Here is a 17,516-nt window from a genome sequence, read left to right as displayed (position 1 = left end):
AAAAATAAATTATTTCGTTATTAAACCTAAATTAAATTATAATAAAAAAGATTAAAAGAATTATATAAAAAATGAGAACTTTTAAATAGTTGATTTAATATTAACATTGATATATTTTTTTCAAAATTTTATGATATCTTCAAATTTATATTTTATTCAAAAATAAAATCATTATTGCTTTCTTAAAAACACATAAAATCGTATTATAACATCGACATAGACAAATAATAAAATAGAACATTAAAATCGAGATGTGTCTTGCTGCATTGCACGAGTACTCTTCTAGTTTTTTTAATAAAGACGGAAAGGACAAGAATGCCCCTCACTTAATGGATGCTCTTTAACGGTCATTAGTGGCATGGATCAAATTGTTATAAAGATGCAGCAAACTCTATGAGATATTTTGGAATAAAAAGAATTGAAAACCAAATCCAAAACAAATTTAAGACCATGGGGATCTAATCTGTAATTTACTCTAAAAAGAATTAGGTCTTATTTGTTTTTCATAAAGAAGTTCTTATCATCCTTTTATGTCTGACTCGTTAAGAGACAAGGTCATTCAGACTGTTTGTTTTTTCCAAGACACTTATGTCTTATTTTTCTCTTATTTGATAAGAGGTAAATCAACATTTTATTTGTCTCTTATTGTTCTTCAAATCCTCAAGAACGACGTTTCTCAATCGATCCTTACCAAATCAATCCTCGTCTCTCTCAATTAATGTATTTTAATAGGATGTAAGTGTGTTAAACACCGTTAATGACATATTTTCGTTTAAATGAATGTTAATTATATAATTTAGATGTAAATTTCATAATGATGATGAATAAATATGTAAAATTGTCTAAATTTATCTATAAATTCAACACTATAATTTTTAATGGGAAAAATAGACAATTTAAACAAATTCAGACGTTTATCAAATTACAAAAACAAGCAGTATTATTGATTCAGATTTCAGACTTCAACACCACTTTTTATCAATCATAAGTGAAATAAAACTTCAATGCCTCTTAAAAAACAAACGTCACCTTAATAATTACTTGAGTGAATTACGGATTTCATCCATGTGGTTTAATAAAAATTATGACCACCATCACTAAACTAAAAAAATTATGGATTTGGTCCTCATAGTTGTAAATTTCTCATGACTACGGTCCCTGAAGCTAACAGCGTTTCTTTTTGCACCGTTGAATTCCTCACATGCTTAGCACACAAAGGGTATATAGGTCTTTTGATATGTCCCCTCTCATTTAAATCATTTCTTTTTACCCTTCTTCTTTCCATCTTCATCGATTATGAAGTTCTTCCGAACACGGGTCTGTTCATAACACAAGCTCAATTTGTAAATTAAACATAGATTCATACTTTTAAATTGAACACAAATTAGCTAACACAATCTCATTCAAAATTTGTAATACCAAATCCTAAATATAAATAAAAACAAGAATATTCTAAATCTAAACGAAGAAGAAATAAATGTATATCGAAATCAAAATCAAAATGAAACCTAAATCTATAACTATTCTTTAATTTGATTAAATCGACCAGAATAGATAGTTTTTATCCTCGAGATACACAAGTATAAGCACAACACATACCTCTTTGTTCTTTTTTTTTTCTTGTGTATGGTGATGTATATAAAGATCTCGAAACAGATCCATAGCGGTGAGTAGAGATAGATAATAAAGATGTCGAAACAGATCCACAACGGTGAGTAGAGATAGAGAGAAAGAGAGAGAGAGAGAGAGAGAGAGAGAGTAGCTTTAACCCATAGATCGAGTATAGATGAAACGTGCAGATTGAGTATTAGATGAGAGATGCAGGAATGGAGTTGGTTCAGTTATAGAAATGAGTTCGAGTAAAAGAGGGAAGGACTGGGTTCATCAGAGTGGAAAGAGGCAGTGATAGAGGTGGAGGTGGATTGGTGGTAGGGAGGGTAGATGGTCAATGGAGGAGGCAACAACTGGTTGGTGCCATAACAGTGGTGTAGGGCGACTGGTGTGGAGAGGGGGAGATAGGAGATCAACGATCAGGAAAAAGTGGTGAGCATGGGAGGTGTTCAAGATGGTTAATGGTTGAGAGAGTGGTGTTCAACAATGTAGAAAGTAGAACACGACCAGTGGGTGGTGGCCGACGGTGAAAAAGGAATGTCATGATGATGATGATATATTTGCTCCCAAATATGTATATATTACATGTATAAATTTTATAATCTTAATAAGAAAAAGACAACATTACAGGTATTTGGTATTTTTCATCCCTGAGTTAATTGGGATAATGGAGTTTTTTTTAACTCTATTAGTCAAAGGGAGTTTATCCATTAAAAATGACGACCACAGGGACCAAATCCATAAGTTTTTGAGTTTAAGGACGATAGTCATAATTTTTGATAAACCATAAGGATCAAATCCGTAATTCACTCTAATTACTTTTTTTATGATTCCTTAATTGCATCAAATACTAAAGACAATGCATCCTCCAAAATTGGATTTTGAAATGAACAAAGTATGTTGAGTTTTAATGCAACTGTCTTTATAACAACATAACTATATAACGTATTAATTTTTGCTATTTAAGTAATATTTTGTTTTGTTTTCTAGAATGAGCATGTTGTTATATATCGGTACTTAACATGATTACATCCACGAATGTTCTTAATATCTGCTACGAACTACCAAAAAGATGCATTAACGTATCTATATAATTAAGAAAATCTTCTGATATGTTAAAGTGAAGACTAAGGTTGCAAAATGTAACCACAAGGGTGGTGCCTGATTGGTTTGAGGTTGACTCCAAAGGTCAAAAGTACCAGGAGGTCTCAGGTTCAAATCCAATTAGGGAAAAAAATCCCCTTGTGGCCGTCGAGGTTCAAACGCAGTGACTCCGGGCTATCTGCAAAGCAGGTGGTCGCTCTGGGATTAGTCAGGCTCGCATAGCGGGTTAGATATCCAGGTTAATCAAAAACTAAAAAAAAATGTTAGGTTTGAATTTTAGAGTTAAATTGTATTTGTCTTGAAAGGTTTATAAGTGTATTTTTAGTAAGTTTGACTTTGTAAGTAATTGTTGACTTTGACTAGTGCTTTAATAGTTGGCCTATAAATAGGTTTTGTCTTGTAGTGAATTGTAGAGAAGGGAGCTCATTTGTAATACGATACTTTGAGAGGAATATATTCATAGTCGACTGTTTGACTTTTCCTCTCTAGACCTTCTATGTGTTCTTGATGTTCTTGCCATAGATTCGTGTTGATTATTGAAGATTGATCATATTGTGTGACACACAATTAAAAAAAGTTGCAAAATGTCTTAAAATAAGGATGGTGATTTGTCTCGACCCGGTGGGAAAACCTGGCTCACCCGACCCGAACGGGAATGGGGATTCCCCGCTAAAACAGGTCCATGTTGCCATGCCTAGTCTTAAAATGTATGTCTTGAGCCATCTTGGCCAGCAAAAGTTCGAATTCTTAAAATTGCATCGTTTCTCAAAGTCCAAAATAATATAATATACCACACTTATCAAGTCCGAAAGCTTGAATTCTGTCGTATCGGTCCATGTTGAATATGATACATCGAATAAGGGTCCGAGGATATCGTGTGTGGACATAGATGATTAAGATAATACTCGAAGAAGAGCGAGTGCCTACTTTGACTTTAGACTATCAAATATTTACTTTAATTAATCGTTCTGACCACATGTTTATATTGCACATTGTTAACACAACGTGTACAACAACACCAATACTGAAAGAAAGACTACATATCCTAAAAGCAAAACGAAAACAAACCTCCACCTCCAAGGCTCCAATCCGTTTTTACATATCTTTTAAAATTGAGCACAAATTTTCAAATAATATAACAAAAAAATTGAAACCCTAAGAGTTATATAAGAAAAAATAAATATATTGATTTATGAGTTGGGATAAATATAATAAATTACATAATTACCCTTTTATGTTTATTTAATAAATAAAATTAATTAAATCAAATAAGTGGACAAGAATAGATTTTACGGATCTCACCATTTTAGGAGTTTTCATATGATTAAGCCCTTATATGTATGTGTGTGTATATATATATATATATATATATATATATATAATTTTCTTTTTTGTTTTAATAGGAAAAAGACAAAATTAAGAATAAAAAGACCAAAATGCCCTCGAATTTAACCGGGTTAACTAAATTTTAATTTCGTTATAAGGAGGACTTAATAAGTGCGAAAATGTAAACCACGAGTCACATCCTTGTATTTTTTTTATTTTTGGGACCACTGTGAGTATAAAGCATAAACCACATGGACCAATCCATAATTTTCCTTATATTTTTATTGTACTTACGAGTCTATAACCCTAAAAGTTCATGACTAAGGTCCTAGATCGTGGTTTCATTTACGTTATTGATCAAGTCCTTTGCCCTAACTAGGTTAAAAGATTTTCGTTAAGTCAGGGCTATTTTAGACATTTCGGTCATTTTTTAAATATATTCTTCATTGTACAACTTTAGGTGCATTTCGTAGAAATGTATAAAGCATTTACTAATAAAAATGAAACTAAAACAAAAAAGCCCCCCACCCATATGCCATCTCTGACCACTCCTCTACTCAGGTCTATCATCTTTTCTGGTGAGAACCCTTCTCCAACTACCACACCAGAAAACGCACACACACACACACACACACAGACAATGAACACACCAAATCGAACCAAATATAAACTCTAATCACCAGCACTCGAAATTAAATAAAAATTAAACGCAAAACTCAGACTTACACCCAAAAACCAAAATCAATTTGCTTGTAGGTGGTGCCTGTTGTAGGTCGTTCTTACAAAACTGAGGGTCACCATCAAATCACATTTAGGTTATTGGATAAGAGATACTTATCAAAACCCATCAAAATTGTGATACATGCTCTAGTTGAGATCAAAAACCAAAACTTATCGATTGCGGGTACAAAAATGGTTAGGCTATTCCAAATATGGTTATTCCCAAACCCATCAAACACAAGGTTTAGTGAGTCAATACGATGGTGAATAAACATGTCCACATGGCGAGATGGGGTGGGTTTTACAATCCTCGACCCCAACCTCGGTTTCTATTAATGGCCCTAACCATAGTCCCCGCTGAGTACGGGGATTAGTATCCCATCCTTAGTTTTTTTTTTGTCAACCCCTGGTTAGACCCCCGTTCCCCGTTCCAAACCTGGTCCTTGACCCTGTTGTTCTAGTGAAGTGAAGACTGAACGTGATTACATGAAAAAGCAGTCGACTGGTAACGGTCTTGTGGAGTCTAGAGAGTCTCAATTCTTAAATCAATTATAAAACAAAAAACCTAATTTTGGAAAATAAATAATCTATATATTATATATTAATTAAATAAACTAATTAGATTATATACCGGGTACGGGACGAGTCGGGGATATGCTACCCGGCCCCATCCCCATCCCCAACCTTAGTATCGATGATCTGCGACCCCGACCCCGACCCCGAGACCTGGTTTAGCGGGGAACCCCGTCCCTGTTTGGATTGGGTGAATTGGGTTTCTCAGTAGGTCGAGGCAAATCACTATTCATAATGGTGAGTAAACCCAAAAACCAAAATGGAACCACAAGGTCTCCATCTTTCACTGTTGTTTGGTCTTTTTCCGCTCTTGGAAAATAAACATTTCATGAGGGAGGGTTGGAGGGTTCTTCAGTTTGTATAGGGATAGACATGCATCTTTATGGGGGTGAAGTGGTGGAGAGAGTAAGGCAGCGAGATGCTCGACGAGGGATAGAGGGAGCAGGAAGAAAGATGGTGTTGTTGGGTAGTTCACCGAGAAAGGAAAGAGGAAGGGTGGAGAGGGAGGTTCACAGAAAAAAGTGGGATGGGGCTACTTCACCGTAAAAAAATGGGGAATTAGCATGGCTCACACCTCACGGAAAAGCAGGTTCACCTCAAGAAGCCATGGCACGCACCTTGCCTTACACAATCGCTAATAGGAGTTAACATTTCTCATTGTTTAGTTATGCACAAAAACCAATCATGGGATGATTAATTCTCAGTTTTGTTTCATAAAATTAATTAATAAAACATATTGCCCAATTTATTATGTTTTTATGTTTTATTTTTGCATAACTAATAACCTTAGAAATGTATTCTAAAAACATCCCCAGTCAAATATAACTTCGGGCTTAAGGTATAAGTAATATGGCAATGCCTAATATATGTAGGGATTCAAATAGAGAAATAGAATCCGCCTATGAGTAGAAGATGAGGATTTTGTGTAAGAGACATGATTCGTTATAAGAACATTGCATTGGATGTCATATGAGTTATACATGTAGTCATCGCACATAGTCATTTTGTGCCTAAAAGTCAATCATCGGATGATTTTGTTTCAACATTGCATCATGTTTATTGAATGAAAGGCATTGCCTAATTATGATGTTTATATATTATTACATGTTATACCTAAACATAATAATAACTTTAGAATATTGTATTTAAAATATTCTCAGTCAAATATTAATGCGGATTTAGGTTGAATTAATATGGTACGACTAGTATATACATGGATTTATATGGAGATATAAAATCCACATATGGTACAAGATGAGATCTTGTGTACCGAACGTGACTCTTTATGACAATGTTTCATTGGATGTCATATAAACGTCATAAGATGTTTCTCATGTGGTCGTTGTAAATTTAATCCTTTGACTTGAGATCATAGAGTTTGCCTTGTGTGAGTGGTGTACTTTGATAAATGATTATAATCATTCTATAACTAGATAACATAATGGTTGTTGGGTAAGCCATATACCACTTAGTAGTACTAGTATGGATCAAGATAATATTTGTTCCTTGTGGATGACAAAAGTGATATCCCTGGGCCCCTTGATTGAATAGTACTGAGAAAATGCATGCATGCTCAGGTGTCGGTATAGGATCATGATATCTATCTTATTAGTATATTCCACAAGGATGACTCATCCATGCCTCATGTTTAATATGGATATTATGAACAAATGGACATAAATGTGTACATTGATAATGATCACATACTTTGCTGATTAGCTAAATTACCAAATTTTATCATTTGGATAATGATGATTATTGCTAGATGTCGTTCTTTCGTTTATAATTACTAGAAGGGTGCTCGCATAATATAGCAAAATAAATCTCAATTTTAATGTTTCATTTTATTATTTATTTATGTCGATATAATACGATTTTTAGTGGTTTTAGAAAACGATAATGTTTTTATTTTTGAATAAAATATAAATTTAATATATTATAAAATTTTGAAAAAGAAAATATACATCAATATTAGTATCAAATTTACTATTTAAAGTTTTGGTTTTTTGTGTAATTTCTTTAATTAATATTTTATTTATAATTTAATTTAAATTTAATTATGAAGTAATTTATTTATTGTTTAATAATATAATTTTTATAAAAATAATAATTAAGTATTTTGTTATAACTAATGATTATCCTAATTATATTTTAGATTTTTTATATTTAAAATGAGATGTTTATCCCGTATTTGATTGTGTTTATCTATAGTTAGTTACACAAATTCAAAATGAAGCTTTAATAAATTGTACCTATGCACAATTTACTTGTAATTATTGAATTTTAAGTAATATGCATCAATAAACAGTACTTTATGCATAAAAAATGGTTTTTAAGAGTTTTTGTCATATGCTTTATAATATAGTATAGATAAACAAGATTTAAAATTATTACCAACATGATAAATTCCTGACGGATCACACACATAAAATATACATCTGAATGAGGAGAACAAATAATTAAAGTGTTTAATTATTATAATTGATTTTGTGATATTTAATCTGATTAAATACAATCACATAAATGCTAGCTTGTATGACAAACTTGTGATAGGATTCACAAGTAGTGACTTATCAACCATATTATTTATTATATATGTAAAAGGGCAAGTATATGTATCACTCTTCCTGACATGATACTTATAATACTTGTTTATTATAAAGCCCATCAATACACTTATATAAATTGAGACCTATCCGGATCGACTCTTTCTCTTTACATTCTACAAGTTGTTCTTTCTCTCCTCCAAGGAGTTGGAGACCGTATCTAGCATTCGGGGAAGAAAGATGATCTCCTCCTTTGGTTTTATACATCAACCGGATCTAGAGCATTTGTGTGCATACCGTAGAGGCAACGCGCTAAGTTTGTTGTCTTAGATTCAAATACAACATCAAAGCTTGTTGCTCGTACTAGTAAAATTTTGAGACACCCATCCTACTCCATTTCATCTGGATTCTCGGAGAAACACAATTATTTTTCTCTGAGTTTATGACTTCCGTATTCTAACACATTTGACTTGAGAACACATAGTTTGATGTGTATGAATGACATACTTTGACACTGGTTCTAATCATTACGTAGGTGACAGAATGATAGTTGGTATGCCATGTATCACATGGTAGTAGTAACGTGTATTATAATATGATTCTTTTTCCTTTCTTTATGATGACAATATTATCTCTAGGACGCTTGATTCTAATTATACCGAGGATATGCATGCATGCTCAGGTTATTAGTTTCATGGCATATTATGTTATATTAGTAGAGCTCAAATCTTGTATTTTAATGTATTTAGAAGTTGATTATTAGTTAGTTTTATGAAGTTCAAATGTAGAGTTTCTGAAAGTTGTACACATGCAGTAATAATCTGTAAACATGAATTTTTAAGATATTCTAAGAAGAAGCAGTAAATGTGTTCATAACATAGTAAATACATATATGAATATATCAGTTTTATGTTTTTCAAACTTCAAGATTCCTCATTTGAGTTACTTGTTTGTCATTTGTATGGACATATAATATGTTATCGTCGAATTTATTTTGAAGTTTACTTTTCACATGTATTTAGATTAATTACGAAATTATTTAGTTTGTTTTTGAATCTTTTTTATTATGTATTTCAAATGTATATGGCCTGTTTATTGTATGGACTATCGATACATTATCTTAGAATTATTTTTCACGTTACGGTTTTATAATTATTGGATTGAAGTGTGTTAGGTACAAGGCATAAACCTGTGACGGACGACATTTCTCGGTGCGGTTTTTTATGGTTTGAGATATATGTAGTGCGGTTTGGGAAAATGCTCAAACCATATTATGATGTATGGTTTGTGGTTTGGCCTTAAACCATAAAACTGCACCGTAAACACCCCTACATAATATATAGCGTTTTTAAAAAACCTAATAAGTTCAAACAATTAGACGGATGGAAAAACAATTTTGAGAAAATATTTATTAAACTTGTTTAAAGTGAAAAAAGGAATTTGATTTTCACATGAACATTAAGCACGATACCAAGTTTTTTTTTTTCTGCATTATCATTACCATCCAATTATAATTGATACATATCATATTTAAAATTCAATACATTAAAAATATGAAAACTAATAAATAATCAGATATACCATGATACTATCCTTATATGGAACTTCCAGTACCGTCTACTAACTATGTTCTCAAAATTGGTACGGTACTACTAGTTAACGATAATTGATATTAATTAAATTAGTAACAATTCATTCGGTATAGTTGATACAAATGTATGTTGGTTTTATTTAGTATAAAATTGTCACCGACAATTGACTGTAAGTATTTAACAACCAAATGTTAAGAGATCTATGAATAAACCATTCCAGATCAGAGTATAACCTTAAAACTCTCTATCTTTTTATATCTAGTTTGCATGTCTTGTGAATTATTATAGAATAAAGGCATGTTTGACAGTTGCTGAATAATTTAGTATAGAATGATTAAAAACCTTTTATGATATAATACAAAATAAAATATAATTGTTTAGAATAAAATTAGGGCTCTGAATGGTTAAGAAAGATCCAAGATACAAAATCATTCAGAGGGTTTTAGAATCATTAAAAGACATTTTTTTTGTCAAACAAGATTCACCGTTTAACGATTTAAATACCGCCTCTTAATAATATATTAATATGTAAACAAACAACTCTTAACTTAATGATTACTACCCAATTACATACGAATACGACATTAATAAATTTTTTGATCATATATGCTTATTCAACTTTTTAAATAAAACAACGGTAAATGTCAATAACCACATTTGTAAATAGGACACATGATTAAAAGGTAAGACTAATCATATGTGATAATTTCTTATGATGTGAACATATATATCATACGGTTCAGCTCTATTCCAATCATGTAAAACTTGACTTAATACCGTATATGCCTATTTCAATATGAAAAGGAAAAAATATATAAATAGTCACAAAACATACAAAAAATAGCCGAAATAAGCGTTGAACCAAATTTTATGACAATTTATACCTCAAAATCAAACTAACATTTGCAAAAATGGTATGACATCACCCTTTGGAGGGCACATCACAGAGGGCTCCATTGTATCAGTCTCCCAACCATTATGAAGGAGGTAAATCGTTTGTCTCAAGGACAGGTGGGTGGTATCTGAAGTCGAACCCCCATTAACCACGACAAGATGCATAGAAACTTCTTTCATTCTTTCCATTCTATATTTATTAACATTTTTACCCTAAGAACATTGATACTAAACATCGAAAGCCCATATACGTTGATTGCATTTCACAATCTATAAATAAATAAATGCTACTACATCGGGTCCAGTTAAATCACATATAGCGAATCTAAAGCATTTACGCATCATTAATTGCTCAAGCAATTGATATCGTTTTACCTGAATCCTCGAATGGTTGTCATTGCATACTCAATTTTTTTTGTGTGGGTCGAGGCCCGGGTAGAGTGCTAAAATATGTTGTGGCATGAAGTCATGCCGCGTCAAGATGCCAACAACCGGTGGCCTCTGCAAAAAAAAACAAGAAAACCCAAGCGCCATTCCCATAAATATAGACCATTTTCATCAAGAATAAATCAAACCCAATGAACCAAGTATATTCAACAAGAAGGGTCCGGAAAAGGTAGGATGTATGCATACTAGAGATAGTACAAAAACCCCGAAGGCAGAAGCCCAAGCCTATGCCAGACCTTAAAGCCCGATTAGGCCAACTTTTTTTCAACGCCCAGTCCAAGCCGAGCCTGAAAAAGCCCAAGCCGTGCCTGAAAAAGCTAGATCAGGCATATTTTCACACCCAAAGCCAGGCACGGGCCAAAAAACCCGTATCTTATGCATCTGTAACAAAGTGCAGATCTTATCTCTATCCCGATGAGTAGAAAATGTTGTTTCGTTTAAGACCCCTCGCTTAAAAAAAAGGTTTTTGAGAAAATAAGTATTCATTATGAATAATACATTGATAGTGCATTATCAGGACGTTCCATGCTTCCCAATTTTCTTTCAAGCGGTTTCTTTATGAAAACAACGAGTCTAACCTTCAAGGTAGAGGTATCGTTTGCGTATAGCTTATCCTCTCAGATCCCATGGGACTTACTGGGTTTATTTGGTTTGTATTCTATACGTTATAAGATGTGAGTAGTAGAATCTAGGACAATCAAAATATACGAGCTTACCCCCGGAGTCTTTGGCACGACACATAAGTGCCGAAGTCCTAGTTCCCTAAACGCGACAGCAGCTTTGGCCAACGACATCGTCTCCACAACGGTATACGGTGATGTGTTAGTAATAGGATGGAGATCAACATACAAATCCATCTCTTCTGGCTTAATATCCAAATCTTCCATCTTTGGCCCCTTCCCTAATCCCGCTTTCGCGAAATCAAACGCATGAAACCTTTGCAACATTTCGGTTCCAGTCAAACATTTATGTTTCGTGAACATCTTTCCTTTAAGCAGGACGATCAAATGAGACCTCAAAACGATCCCACAAAGTTCCGGTGCTTCCAAGAAAGGTGGCTCGTCGATAACAGGAAACCCGTTATGCGTTGTTAACCTTAGAGAATGAACAATGTTACCAACTTTCTCAACACCCGAAAACGTTATCAATGGCCCAGAAACGACATCACCCGCGACCAGATGTCGCATGTATGGTTCAGCATGGGCTTCGAGAAACGGCAATCCTTTCATTCTTACGATCTGATCGTAAACCCCCTTGTTGAAATTATCCGCAACTGATTTGGAAATCAGGAGAACGAGCATCATTAACGGAAGCATCAAGAGATTGTTTGTGAGTTCAAGAAGAATAACACAGAGCGATACGGTCATCCTCATCGTGCCGCCAAGAAATGAAGCTGCACCGAGGAGAGCGAAAAGGCCGACATCAAGATTCGAGATCGAAACAAGAAGTTTTCCGATGAATCGGCCATAGGATGCTCCGGCAAGAATGACCGGAATAAAGAGGCCGGATGGAATTGCGATGCCATATGTTATGATACCGAGGATGTACATTGCAGTGAAGAAAACGAGAAGCGTAGGGATACGGAATTCGTTTGCATTAAGGGAACTAAATAGGCTGCGGATGGCATCATCGTTAGTGTTGAGTAGAAGGGAAGCGAGATCGTTATAGTGATCGGGTGGACATTGGAAGTTTTTGTAATTACCGGATCGGCCTGCTGTCGGGCAATCTACCTCCAAGCCGGTTGGGCACGGGATACACTTTGCAAACCACGGAACACCGTAAGCACAACAAGACGTCAAGAGCGAAATGATAACGACCAAAAATACCCGAAAAACAGGACCTCTCCTGCAAAAATAACAAAATGTAATCTTATCAGATTGGTCAATTGGATGAGTTTATGAAGTTCTTCTTTCCCAACCATAGCTAGCTTATTTTCATTGGAAAAACACTGTTTGGTTAGCCATAAACTACTACAAGTAGTGTTTCAATAAGTTTCAGGGCTTTTTCTTTCCGATTATACTCTAATATTTTTCCAATTAATTTTACAACATGTCATTTTACATTGTCATCTAGCTTATCAGTTATGTTGTATACCAAACATGACTAGTTTATCAGTTAACAATAGCATATTAGCCGATAGTTAGCTTTTCAACTAATAGCTAGTTTATAAGCTAGTTTGCCGAAGGTAGTCTAAGAAAGAAGATGGAGAGAAAGAAGGGCTTACTCATTGACGATGCTATAAGTACGCAAGACCTTGTCCACGAGATAATTATATAAACTTCCGAGGATCCCTCCAACGACTCCAAGTAACATAACGGCCAAAAGATCCACCATGTTATAGTCCGGTATGCTACTGTTGATATCAAACATGATGAGACCCCCTTCTCCAAATAGTCCACACTTTCCAGTTCTACAAAACTCTATAAGCGATCTCAAAACCACAGCTACTACCGCGGTGGTGAAAAACGTTCTCCACAAAAGAGCACTTCGCCACCTACAACACGTTGAATCGTTTTTCATCAGATTAATCGAAAAAATATAAGAGGCATTATTGGAAAAAAGTGGAAAAAAATTAGTGAGCTTGTTGAAACGCTATCTGAAGTAGCTTTTCAAAAAACTAGCTTACGGCTAACCAAAACAAAGCTTTTTCAATCAGCTCCAAGAATAAGTCAGCTTATATTTAACATTTTTGTGGGAAGGAAGAAAGATATGGAGGGAGACCATGAGGCCGCTTCTTCAAGCGCAAAGAGGACTCCGCCAACCGGGGCACGAAAGGCGGCTGCAACCCCAGCCGCAGCTCCACAGGTGATTAGGTCCCTTCGGTCCCTATCGTTCTTAAAATATCTGAGCCATTTCCACGTCAAATGGTACTTGCGCGAGCCACCCTGTCCCAATAAACTGGCTATGCAAGCCCCCGTGTGCACCATTGGTCCTTCCTTTCCCACAACAAATCCAGCAGCAACACCAAAAACCGATCCAAATATCTGTTCAATTTCATCACCATAACATTAGATGTCCAAGACTTGACAACTACGATGGATTAACATTTTAATCGGAAAACTCCCAATTCGGGCCCTCAGCATCCTAAAGATTTTAGTTTTAAGCTAATCAACTATTCAGATGCAGGCTTTACTGAGTATAAAAATTCGACAGGAAAAGCACCACTGGCAGTCATATAGCGGTTTTTATTGGCAACACACACCTTTACGAAGAGCGTACTTGGAGCAAGAATAGAATGTGCATCTATTCCATTGAGATACGCTTTAACTTCAGGTATACCAGATCCCGCTGCTGCAGGGGCGATATAAGCACAAAGAACTGCAGCGCAAATTGCAAGAACCAGATTACAACCAGCAAATGCAGCAAATGCCTGATAATATCTGCACTCAAAACAACAATCATTCATGCTCGCTCTAGAGTTCAAAAAGAAAAGAACATTAGAAATCAAGAGCAAAAAACTTCAAGTTTTATCATCTGGTTTTTACCAAACATAACTAGTTTATCAGCCAACAGTTAACTTTTCAGCTAACAACTTATAAAGAAGTTGGGCTTACTTATGATTAAGCATAAGCTTGCTAGTTAGAAGAAACTTGAAACCAGCAATGTTCTCCACTCCAAGATTGTTGAAAAAGGCCACAAGACCCGTAGCTAATCCTATAAGAAGTGCTAGTGTCCATTTTAAGACAACATATTGAAATATCTGCACCTTCTTCCTTGACCTCCAATCCTGCTTAAAGAGATCGTTTTCAAGAATCCTGCAAAAAGTGGGAATCAAGAATAACAATTAGAAAACAAATAGTAGAAAGTATATATGTCGATATTTCACACTACTACAAAAATGGTTTTTTTACACGCTCACTTTTACACGGTTGTTTCTAAAACCGTGTAAAAATGTGTAAGCATTTTACATCGTTATTTGAGAAAACCCGTTTGAAAAGGTAATGGTTTCTTGAAACAACCGTGTAAAAACATATACATTTTACACGGTTTTGAAAGAAAAACTCTTGTAAAAAGTCTTTATAGTTACATGGTTTTGAATAGAAACCATGTAAAAAGATATTTAAGAAAAAACACAATCATCTACGTTTTTACATGGTTTTAACAAATAAACCGTGTAAAAAGGTTCCAGCCTCTTTACATGCTATCTTTCCATTTAATATACACCATTTTACATGGTTTTAGAAGAGAAACCGTATAAAAGAAGTTATTTAAATGGGTGGTTAATTACAATAATATTATTAAAATTAATAATAATAATAATGAACCTGTGATTCAAAACCAAAAAGAAAAAAAAAATGATCTCAACTTTGTTCTTTTATTTCTTTAAATACAGTGTTGGGTGAATTATGTACTATTGTTTGAGGTACTCACCGAGCTTCTGACCACCATGAATGCAAAAGCATTATGGAGGGAAAGATCAAGAGAGGCTTTCATATATATAGCTTTATGACAGTGTGTGTGTATATGTATATATATATATATTATGTGTATATATAGTTTTAAACGAGATTTGGTTGTGTAGCTAGAAGAAGACTTGAGATCATCTGCATCCGTCTGTTTTCGTGAGACCATCTTTTTATATTTGAAAATTGAAACTTCACAGTAAAACACTACGAAGGTAACCTTCACAGTGATTTTGCTGTGAAGGTTCGGATTATTTTACTTTCACAATGTTTTGCTATGATGAGGTCTCACAAAAACAGGTTGGTCACATTGAAGCCAACCCGCTAGCAGAATGAAGGCTCATATAATTCTTGGCAACTACCATGCATTTGGAAACTGCCAAACACGGTGGGTTTTTACACGGTTCCAAAACCGTGTAAAACGCCCTTTACAACCATGCCAAAAGGATTTTCTTGTACTAGTGTCAATCATAGAACGTGTCGTTAATATGCATTAATAGAAATCAAACCCTGAGGTCACAACTTCACTCTCACACAGTGGGATTTGAAAGTTTTAGTAGTTTTTTCTATTTGCAGATCTTTTAAAAAGTGTTGCCAATCAACAATGTTTACAATCAAACTAGACCGACCCAGTATATCTCTTTCAAAAGTAGTGTCAAATCATGGGATGTATGCAGACAAATCTTAAACCCTGGCTTGTGTATACATCCTACCCTGTGGTCATCCAAGTAAACGGCCCCTAAGTGAAGATCATGGGTCAATAAATTGGAAGAATGTGTAGTGAACACTGAACGTTAAACTATCAGGCGTAACTCAACTGGTAAAACGTTTTGCTATTCAAAGATCACGGGTTTAAGTTCTCTGAGGCTACCAAGGGTTTGTTAGGCTCTTAACTTCAGAATTAGTCAAGTGTGTACCACTTTTACCAAAACTGTCACTTCAGTTGTGAGATTTGTGTCCGTTAAAGGGCAAAAAATCGATACTGAGCCATCAAAGTTCAGAAATAAGCGACAATTTGATGAAAAATAGGTTTAATTTTTTGTGGATGATTGATTCCTTCTCTGAAATTGAAGGCATTAAAGAAATAGATTGAAGATTGAACGAATGCTGTGTGTGTGTATATACAGAGAGACAGAGAGAGAGAGAGAGAGAGAGAGAGAGAGAGAGAGTGTGAGAGAGATAAGAATGATTACTCGTAATCAAGAGATTCGATTGGGCAAACATTGGAACCAACAATGGCAATCTGCGACGACGTATTGATCCTGTTTTTGGAAAGCAGCGGTTCTCTGTTCATCCCTCTTTCATCAAACGCCGATCCATTCCTCTCCATCTTCCCTACTCCTTCGCATTCTATATCAACGTTACCATCCATGTCTATCTCTGTAGATATAGATATAGATATGTATATCTATGTACGCAGACAGAATCAAACTCAGCGTGCTTCATACGAGATCATGGATCCTAATCCTCTTACAATAGAAAAATTTCAGGCCAAATTGAGGTGATGAAATGAACAGAATCTTGAAAGTGTGTGGTTGTTACATTCAGAGAGTATGGAGCTCTGACACTTTGATCTCGGAAAGTAGTTATTCTTCAGATATATGTTGTAGGTGATGAAAAAGCTGCCATTTTTTAGTCGGAACCACATAAATAAATAAATAATATAAGAGAAAAGGAAAGTTGGAGGGACGTTGAGTGGAAGGAGAGAGAAGCGAAGCCTGTTTCATTAATGTTCCATAAATTTCGTAAATCTTTTACACCTATTTTTAGAAACTATAAACAATACTTATTTATATATATATATATAGGGTATATTTTTTTTACAACCTTATGCATTTGTACAACCTTTGCAACCCAATTAATTGAGATATTTATAGAAATGATTGGAGTTCATTTATTATGATTTGAATATTTATGGAATATGAATAGAGTTTATTAATTATGATTAATATTTTATATTAGGAAACAATTAATTGATTAAAAATTGAATGGTTGAGATGAGGGTTGTATAAGATGTAGGAATGGCAAAAGGGTGTAGAATAACATCCCTCTATATATATATATATATATATGTTGGTTATTATACAACCCTTTAAATTTGTACAATCAATACAACTTAATCTTAACCGTTTATTTAATTTGATAAATATGTGATTTCATAAAAGTTTTGATTGTTTCCTGATATAAATTATTGATCATAATTATTAATTAATGAACTCTAATCATCTTTCATAAATATTTAAATCATAATAAATGAACTCTTATCATTTCCATAAATATCTCATTTAATTTGGTTGCAT

General features: G+C 34.1%; 1 protein-coding gene across 1 annotated transcript; it reads right to left on the bottom strand.

Annotated features, from left to right (window-relative positions):
- Window positions 1-10,543: 10,543 nt before the first annotated feature.
- Window positions 10,544-16,588, bottom strand: LOC112507369 (chloride channel protein CLC-c-like). Its single transcript, XM_025111933.1, has 7 exons — window positions 16,410-16,588; window positions 14,368-14,568; window positions 14,016-14,193; window positions 13,535-13,797; window positions 13,038-13,307; window positions 11,530-12,658; window positions 10,544-10,867 (listed from the first exon to the last, which is right to left on the bottom strand). The coding sequence occupies exons 1-7, from the start codon at window positions 16,586-16,588 to the stop codon at window positions 10,772-10,774; spliced, it is 2,316 nt and encodes a 771-aa protein (XP_024967701.1). The 3' UTR covers window positions 10,544-10,771.
- Window positions 16,589-17,516: the final 928 nt, after the last annotated feature.

This window comes from Cynara cardunculus (assembly GCF_001531365.2).
Source record: "Cynara cardunculus var. scolymus isolate 2C chromosome LG 2, CcrdV1, whole genome shotgun sequence".
NCBI lineage: Eukaryota > Viridiplantae > Streptophyta > Magnoliopsida > Asterales > Asteraceae > Cynara > Cynara cardunculus.
Note: the sequence above shows the minus strand (reverse complement) of the source record. Positions and strands in the feature narration are given on the sequence as shown.

Coding starts and splice junctions, on each gene's coding strand:
- LOC112507369 (XM_025111933.1), bottom strand. CDS start 16,588: ATGGATGGTAACGTTGATATAGAATGCGAAGGAGTAGGGAAGATGGAG. Junction 14,569..16,409: donor ATCGAATCTCTTGATTACGA/GTAATCATTCTT, acceptor CACTTTTTGCAG/GATTCTTGAAAACGATCTCT. Junction 13,308..13,534: donor CTTGAAGAAGCGGCCTCATG/GTCTCCCTCCAT, acceptor AACGTGTTGTAG/GTGGCGAAGTGCTCTTTTGT.